The sequence below is a fragment of the Triticum aestivum genome, chromosome 2B (assembly GCF_018294505.1).
Source record: "Triticum aestivum cultivar Chinese Spring chromosome 2B, IWGSC CS RefSeq v2.1, whole genome shotgun sequence".
In the NCBI taxonomy this organism is placed as follows: domain Eukaryota; kingdom Viridiplantae; phylum Streptophyta; class Magnoliopsida; order Poales; family Poaceae; genus Triticum; species Triticum aestivum.
Window position 1 is genome coordinate 807603831 of NC_057798.1, and position 9202 is coordinate 807613032.

The window sequence follows — 9202 nt, forward strand, 5'->3', positions numbered from 1 at the left end:
TTGGTGTCTTGAATAACTTTTGGAAGTGTGTTATTATTGAGAGGCCAGGTATAATTGATATATTCTTGATATTAACATATTTTTTTATAAAAAAAGAAAAAACGAGTGAACAGGAGTGCGTCCGGTTTCCTCTTATCCATGAGTCTTCGGTCTTAGTATATATTTTTCCCAATATATACAATTGATCGGCTCGGAGTCTATAAAGGATGAACCTTCAACCACACCGCATGCGGCAACCACTACGCACAGGCACATGCTTGAGCAACGAACCAAGAGAGCCTGTGTTCCGATAGAAAGCAAGAGAGCAAGATTGATTGACACCTTTGGAAGCACGTCCCTCCCGCAACGCTGTTGTCTTTACAGGTCAGGCCCCCTCACTACTCATTAGCTTGCATCAGGATGATACAGCTCTCTTTGCATGCTTGGCTCCCTGCTGCCCTGAAGAACGATTCCCATGTTTGGCGCATGCGCTTCAGGAATCCCTTTGTGATATCTCTTTATTCCTCTTGTACTATTAGTCTATATGAATTTTTGATTTTGCTAACCACATGTTCCATGCGGTCCTTGTACTAGTCTCTTGACGTAACATTTGGGCTCTTTTTCTTGTGGTATTCAGATCCATGCCCGGTGGCCATCAACAAGAGAAGACTGAGTGAGCCATGGATCTGGCCATGGGGGCCATGGGCTCCCTCCTCCCCAAGCTGCTCGAGGTCATCAAGGACGAGTACAACCTACAGAAGGAAGTTAAGCAAAAGGTCGAGTCCTTCTCCACTGAGCTGGAAGCTATGCAAGCTGCCCTTGGCAAGGTGGCAGAGGTGCCGCGGGATCAACTCGAAGACGAGACCAAAGTTTGGGCTGACGAAGTTAGGGAGCTGTCTTACGAAATGGAGGATGTCATCGACTCTTTCCTGGTGCGTGTTGTGGGCTGCGACCCCAACCCTAATGATGAGCAGAACAGGCTCGAGAAGCTCTGGGTCAGCTTCAAGAAGCTGTTTAAAAGGGGCAAGGCAAAACATCGGATTTCCACAGATATTGAAGAGATTGACAAGCAGTTGCAAAAAGTCGCCATCCGACACGAAAGGTATAAAACTCCTAATCTACCTGCAGCCACAAGGGCCACCCTTGATCCTTTCTTGGAGGTTCTCTATGGAGATAAGAAGAATATCATCGGCCTAGAGGAAGCAAGGAACGATATTATCAAGAAGATCACTGAGGGTGACTGTAAGCAACTCAAGACACTCTCTATTGTTGGATTTGGAGGATTGGGCAAGACTACGCTTGCCAAAGAAGTATATGATGCCCTTGCAACAAAATTTGGACACAAAGCTTTTGTGTCTGTGTCTCGGAATCCCGACATGAGGAAAGTATTAAGCGATCTTCTCTTTAAACTTGACAAGAAAATACATGCTAGTCATAATGCAGAAAATTTGGCAGTAGAGAAGCTCATCATCCTAATTAAAGAATTTCTTAGCAACAAAAGGTATGCCATTTCATTTATATTGTTGTAGATGCCATCCACGCAAGATACATCTATGCAGAATCCATAGCATCAATCCTGACGGAAAAATAATTATAATTTTGTCAGATAAAAAGCATGGAGAAAGGTCCACCACAACATGCAATCATGCCTAATAAAAAGCCACCTCAACATGCAAGCATGCATGAGAATTTACATTCTATTATGATATTTACATTATACAATAATCAAACACCACAAATCATATTTATTTTCAGTTTTAGTTCTCATATTACTACTCTAAATATTCATGTTCCATACAACCAATTCTAACTGAATATATTGCTAAATTTGTATACTTATTTTAGTTCATTTTATAAGGAAAAACACCAGGTCTCTAAAAATCATATCACCTTATTTTTCATGCATTTCCCATTGTACATGCCTATGTCAGCACGCCTACTTCTACTTTTCTCCCAGTACCTACCTTGGCCTCTTGCCATTAATGGGGCTCCTTGTCATGCTCAACTTCATCCTTGACTGCTCTAAACAACCGACACTTTTGTTCTTAATATTTTCAAGTGTGCAATATCTAGTCTCTTTATTACTTCATAATTGTATTATGTATATTCTGTTTTTTCTTTCCCTAAGCCATACAGACATATGGTCTCTACCTTTCTTTTCCGCTCATTTCCATTTCTAGATATAAAATACAAAATGTCTTTTTCTATGGCAAATCTACACTGTACTTTGAGATTGTACCTGATAGACATGCATTTCTATTTCCATTCTAACTTACTTTTTGCTATATTAATTCTGTACTGTTCTTTACAACTTACTGAATATATTAATTTTTGCTATATCAAATCTCCACAAGTATCATGATGTTAAAATTTAACCATACGTTAACTTCCTTAAATCTCAACTCTAGAAATCATATTACTTTGATATTTCAATAGATGTTTCACAATGTTATACGATGTGTGTTGATTTTTGAACGATTATCCTTTTTTAGTCTATATTATACAAGTATCAACAGAATATGTATTTCGTCTTGATCATATTTGTCAGCACATTTGTTTTCATGGACATAAATCCTAGCAATTTCGTACAAAAATATTTGTACGAAGAAACCCCGAAGGTGTTTATATAACTATGGGGACAGTGGAATGCGCTGTAATCTGCTCTTGTATTAGGGGTATAAGTTCCAATATTTCCTAGTTTGGCTTAAGGTGGTTTGTTTTTCTGTTAGCTTTCGTATTGCCTTGTATTAGGCGATCTTTGTGACAAGAGAAAATGTATCGCCCTAGTGCATTGGCTCTAATTGCTCTTTTATGCATTGAATGTGGTAGCGTGCACACTGCTCCATGGGGCCTCGATTTACATTTTTGTAGGTTGTGATAATACGATTCAAAGTGTGCGCTGTGAGAGTCAGTACCGACCCCCTTTCCCAAACACCCAACCATGAAAATTCCAAACCTTCAAATCCAAGAATCAAACAGACCCACTGCTTGAGTGATACTACTCTTTCATGTTTTTGATAAATATTTGGTGTTGTTTTGCTAAACTTAGCTCTCGCATTGCCATGTACATAGGTACTTTATAATTCTCGATGATTTATGGGATAAAAAAGCATGGAAAGAAATCAGTTATGCACTTATGGACGATGAGTGTGGAAGTATAATAATCACTACAACCCGCCATGTTGAGATCTCTAAGGAATGTTGCTCTTCTAAAGATGGTATGATTCATAAGATGAAATCTCTCTCTGATGATGACTCACAAAAACTTTTCTATGGAAGAATATTTCTAAGTGAGGTGTGTCCTTCTCGGTTTGAGAAAGTATCCAAAGAGATCTTGAAGAAATGTGCAGGGGTACCATTAGCCATCATTAGTCTGGCTAGTTATTTGGCTAACAATCAGAACAGAGACCAAATTGATCAATGGGAAGCTTTGCTCACTTCTATTGGCCGTGGACTTAAAAATGGTGATGATCATGTGGACGAGATGAAGAGGATATTGTTATTGAGCTATTATGATCTCCCTTCCTATTTGAAAACATGCTTTTTATATCTAAGTATCTTTCCCGAAGATCATCAAATTAGCAGAGACCGGTTGATAAGGAGATGGATTTGTGAAGGTTTTATCCAAGTAAAAGGTCAAACCAGCCCACTTGCAGAAAATCAACCTAGTCTCCTTGAGCTTGGAGATGCCTACTTCAACGAGTTAGTAAACAGGAACATGATCATGCCGATAAACATACATGGTGGTAGGGTTGAAGCTTGTTGTGTACATGATATAATGCTGGATCTTATATGTGAATTGTCAAGCGAAGAAAACTTTGTTACTGTATTGGACTTCATCAAGGGAGACACACCTTCGGAAAAGAAGTTCCGCAGGTTGTCCCTCCAAAAGGGCATGACAGATCCCACCACTACTCGGATGGCTACCACAAGCATGTCACAAGTGAGGTCTTTTACCACTTTTAGTCCCTCTGTCAGTAAGATTCCATCTCTTTCTAGATTTCAAGTTTTGCGTGTATTGGATCTGGAAGGTTGTGATCTTCAAAAAATCCCTGGCATTGACCTTAGTCATGTTGAGAAGTTGTTACATCTGAGATATCTGGGGTTAAGGGGCACAAAGGTTGGCAAGCTCCCTATGGAAATAGGAAAGCTACGGTTTTTGCAGACACTAGACTTGCAATTGACCAATTCAAAACAATTGCCGTCCAGTGTTGTTCAGCTGAGGCATTTGATGTGCCTAATCCTTGATTTTGATATGCCACTACCAAAAGGGTTCAGCAACATGACATGCCTTGAACAGCTGATGGGGCACAATATGGGCTTTGTTTCTGAAGAAACTGCAAAAGAGCTGGGCCATCTGAGCAGGTTAAGAGAGCTCGCCTTTAGATTTGATTCAGATATTGGCGAGGGAGTTGATGAAGCTAGTAAAGCTCTGATTGGATCCCTAGCCAAGCTATACAAACTCGAGAGCCTGGAGATCTCCTCTCCTAAGTATTGGTTTGACAATGTCCTTATGGATTGGGTGCCGTCACAAAACCTACAAAGGCTTAGATTGTACGGAAAATTCAGGAGGTTGCCTACATGGATTTGTTCTTCGTCTCTACCTCTACTCTCCTACCTTGATCTAACTGCCATAGAAGTGCGATCCAGAGATATCCAGATCCTTGGGATGCTGCCGGCTCTCCGTTATGTCTCCCTTGACACACGCAGTACCAAAGTAGTGGTGCAGAAGCTAGTGGTTAGCGCCGGTGCCTTCCTACAGGCGAGGGTATGCCTTTTCCAAGGAATTATACTAGTGAACCCTACGTTCCAGCACGGAGCTATGCCAATGGTTCAACGCCTCCGCTTCGGTCTCCGAGTGAATGACATCATCAGTCCCGACTTCAATTTGAGCACACGGAACCTTCCTTCGCTACAGCAACTCAGAATTGACCTTCTCGATTATGAAATCAAACCTGAGGATTATTCTCAAGCCATGGACGCGCTGAGGCGTGTGGCAGAAGGCCATCCTAAGAATCCCACCCTTCGTGCTGATAAATTCATTTGATGATGGAGAGGTACCCCTGCTTCTGCATTTAGTTCAATGATTGAGTCCCCTGTTTCTTTTGGCTCCTCTAACCATTTTTTCTTCCAATTTCAGGCCGAGTCAAGTCAAGCCGAGCGATGAACAAAATCATGTGTCCTCAAGGTACTAATTGTATCCAGTTGATTTCTACATCACGCATGTGTTAGGTAGTAACTAGTACTCGCATTATTCCTTCAGCACCTTCTTCAGCTCTGCACTGTCAGTTTACTTCACCATCTTCCTTATGCAATATAAACCGTATGTGACTTTTTGTCTCTGCCTTTGATTTCAACTAGCAGGAGGTGATTTCCTCGGCGGCATCGACTCTGTCATGCAAATCTCCATCTTCCTAGCCCCAGTTACATGCTTTCGATCTTCCCCATCTTAAATTCATGTACCCTCTGTATCATCGAGATGAACTTAATTCTGTGTGCTTTTGACTGTACTGTTTATTTGATGAACCAACTTGTTTGCTCAGTCTGTAATAAGGCTAGTTTGGTGGCACGCCAGGTTTTTTGTCCCTTAGGTTATGTTACCAGCGAATGTAACTAGAGGGTTTTCCTGGTGTGCGTTGAACTCAGCTAACCTATTTCCAGTTCTATTGTTGTGTGGAATACTGTCTACATTCTTGTAAGATAAAATTTGGTGATATTCTATTCTGTTCTTGCTTTCCATGGTTCAGGAACCATTACATTTCTAAGGTCCTCAGTTTTACTTCCTGAAAGCTAGCTAGCTCATGATGAACTATCTATTTTCACTTTCCTTCCAAATAAGTAGTTCATGATGTACTACGTAGTTCACTTCTTTGTGATGTACACTACTACCGGCTTGTTAGCCGGCCGCCTCTGCTGCCCTCATGGCTGCTTTCAGACTCCTTTTTGTCTTTCCCAAAATCAATAAGTGAAGCCCTAGTCAGTTTGTTTATTTGGATGCCTATTTTTTTTTTCATTCCCAATGAGCTGATCTGCAATTGTTTACTTCAGAATTAGTCTCCCACTGGAGACTGGGCAGCTACTTATTTTTGGTGTTCGTATCATGTAGTAAAACATAATCTCAAGCAGGCAATTTTTACAGAACACAAAGAATACAAGTTCTCACTAATACTATGCACTAAGAGCATCTCCAGCCGCACCCCCAGAACGGCTTCCCCAGGCGATTTTTCGCGCCGGTGCCGAAAAAACAGCCCAGTCATGCCCCAGGAGCCCGATTTTCGCCGGCCTGGGCCGAAATCAGCGCCGGCGGATCCAGGCCGAACCCGGCGCGCTGGGGGGCCCGCCCGGGGGCGCCGGGGCGAGTGGTTTTGGCGCGAAGCAGCCGCGGGCCCGCCGCGTCAGGGAGACGGGCGCTTCGTCCCCCTCATCTCCTCGGTTCCTGCGGGAATCAATGCCAATGCTGTCGCGCTGCCGCCGCCGGTCAGCCTTGCCATTGATTCCTCACGGGCGGCGCGTCACGGGGCGGCGCGGTGACGCCTCCCCTCCGGCCACGCGTACACACGGGCGCGGCTATATAATCCGGTGCCCTCCCTCACCTCAGGCCACACCAGCCCTAGCCGCCGAGCTCTTTCCCTCTGCCGTGCACCGCCGCCGCCGAGCCCTCCCTCTCTCTCTCCCGTGCGCCGCCTCTGAGCCCTCCCTCACTCCGACAGCACCCCAGTGGCTGAACGCTTCCCCGGCGACGAGGCGGCGGCCAAAGGCTTCGGCCGCCGCTCGCTCCGCGAACAGGAGTCCTGGCTCCTGTTCGAGGCCAACATCCCGGCGCCGCCGGACATGCGTGCCGAGCTGTCGGGGTGGCGGCTCAGCAACGGGGGAGTGCCCGTTCCCCCGTTGCCTGACGCCGTGACGCGGACCGCCTACTTCGCCGACGAGGTCGAGCTCGCGCGCGCCTCCCTCACCGATGAGCAGCGCGCCCTTCCCCAGTACGCCACCGACAACCACTCGGCATGGGCGGCGTACTTCGAACGCCGACAGGAGCAGAGGCTGGCGTCCACCAACGGGGCGCCGGTGGTGGGCGGCATGAAGAACAGCGAGGGGCGCCGCGTGTGGTGAAGCGTCCCCGGCCGCACGCTCGACGGCGTGCTGGCGCACCTTGAGGGCGGCAACGAGCTGCCACTGGCATACCCTCCCCTGGCGGCCCCGGCCCCGGCCCACCGCCGTTGCGCCGGGCAATGGCTGCCCAAAAGGTTCGTCTCCTCATCGTCTTCCTCCTCCTCGTCGCGATCCTCTTCCCACTCCTCCGGCTCTCCGGCGTTGCTCGGCGTCAAGGCTGAGCCCGTGGCGGAGACGTCGCTCAGTCGGCGCACTCGCAGTGCCGGCATCGTCATCAACGAAGGCGGCCGGCATGCCCCCTCGTCGGCTCCTCCGCGCTTCGTCAAGCCGAAGACGGAGCCGGGGCTGGCCGCCGTGAAGACGGAGCCCGGCGAGGTGGAGCTCGACGACGATGTGGCCCTGAAATGGGCGCGCAAGGACTTTCTCAGGATGGAGAGGGAACGCCGGGTCGCCGCACTGCGGCGCTTCGAGCAGCGCCGCCGGGGCCGCGAAGAAGGAGGAGTCGTCGTCCTCGACGACAGCGACGACGACGCACCACCGCCGCCGGCACCTGTCCGCCATGGCGACGGCTGGAGATGCTCTAACAGTTTCAATTTCATTTGTGAATTTCTTGTGGTGTCAACAAAAAAAAACTTCCTAATCTGTAAGTTTGAACAAGTCTAATTAGGAATAGCCACGGTCGGCCTTCAGTTGCGGACAGGGAATATGGCTCACCTAGTGGCCGCGTGCCGTGCCGCCGTCGCGGATCTGCTGCAGCTTGCTGCCATCTGGTTATGGCCTTGCGCAGGTTGGGGGGTCGCCGGTGCTGCCCGCTCGGCTACTGCTAACTAGAGCGCCGACGAGCCACCGCTCACCTCCACTGGAGTGAAAATCCCATCGGAGGGGTCGCCGCCATAGCTCCCCTGCCGCCTCCAGTCGACGGCGCACGCAACCTTTTTTTTTTTTTGAGCCAAACGATGGGCGACCGATGGATTCGCGTCCGGCCTTCACGAGCGGGTGGACTAATTCGCTGGCCTGGTGTGGGCTGGCCCACTGACCACGCATCCGGACGTCACACTGCCGTCACCCATGCTTTTTCCTGCCCCTCAAAAAACACTCATGCTTTTTCGTTTTTCTTCACATTTTTGTTTTCAACTATTGTTTATGTTTTGAAATATTCCAAATGTGAATATGTTACAAGGAACACTTTACATTTTATTTTTTAAATATTATCATGAATTCCAAAAATGTTAAACATGTATATAAAAATGTTAATCATGCGTTCGGAAAATATTAGTGACATGTAGAAATGTCACTTGTTTAAAAAATGTGTCTGCCATTTTATGAAATGTTTTATACAATGTCCAAAAGCTGTTTGCATAATTCAAAAAAAATCATACATTCAAAAAATATATGTTACATTTAACAAAATGTTCATGACCTTCAAAAATGTTTTCAGGACATTTTAAAATAAGTTGTATACATTGTAAAAGAAATTGCTAAATATAAAAATAATTCGAACCATTAAAAGTATGTGTGATATTTTACGGAAAAACTCCAACGATTCAAAAAAGATTTGTGACGTTTTAGAAAATGTGTATACATGTTCAGAAAATGTTCTGTAGGTTAAACGATGTCTATTCCATTAAGAAAATGTACGTGCCATTTTAAAGAAATATTCATGTGTCTTGAAAGAATATCTGTGACAAAATTAAAAATGTCTATACAATGTGAGAAGATATTCATGTAGTTCAAAAAAATGCTTATTGACATTTGAAAATGTACAGCGTGTGTTTCAAAATTATTGTGTATTTCAAAAAGTGTTCAAAACATCTATTTTTGAAAACAAATGTACATCATGTATTTGAAAAATGTCCAAAATGTATCAAAAGAATGTTTCACGTGTGCACTAAAAATGTACATGTTGTACTGGCAAAAGGTAGACATGTGTCAAACAAGGAAACCGATTAAAACAAAAAAACGCAACGAAAACTGAGGAATACACAGAAAACCAAAAAAAAAAGACAAAAAGAACCAAAAGTATAACAAAGAAATAAAAATCAAGAAAAACTTGTGAAAAAAACAAAGTACAACGAAGGAAAACCGGTGAAAAAACAAAGAAATAAAAAAACCA

General features: G+C 45.0%; 1 protein-coding gene across 1 annotated transcript; it reads left to right on the forward strand.

Moving 5' to 3' along the window:
- Positions 1 to 212: 212 nt before the first annotated feature.
- On the forward strand, positions 213 to 5718 carry LOC123047591 (disease resistance protein RGA5). The gene is made up of 5 exons (XM_044471183.1): positions 213 to 363; positions 617 to 1480; positions 3052 to 5036; positions 5120 to 5167; positions 5344 to 5718. The coding sequence occupies exons 2-3, from the start codon at positions 660 to 662 to the stop codon at positions 5024 to 5026; spliced, it is 2796 nt and encodes a 931-aa protein (XP_044327118.1). The 5' UTR covers positions 213 to 363; positions 617 to 659; the 3' UTR covers positions 5027 to 5036; positions 5120 to 5167; positions 5344 to 5718.
- Positions 5719 to 9202: the final 3484 nt, after the last annotated feature.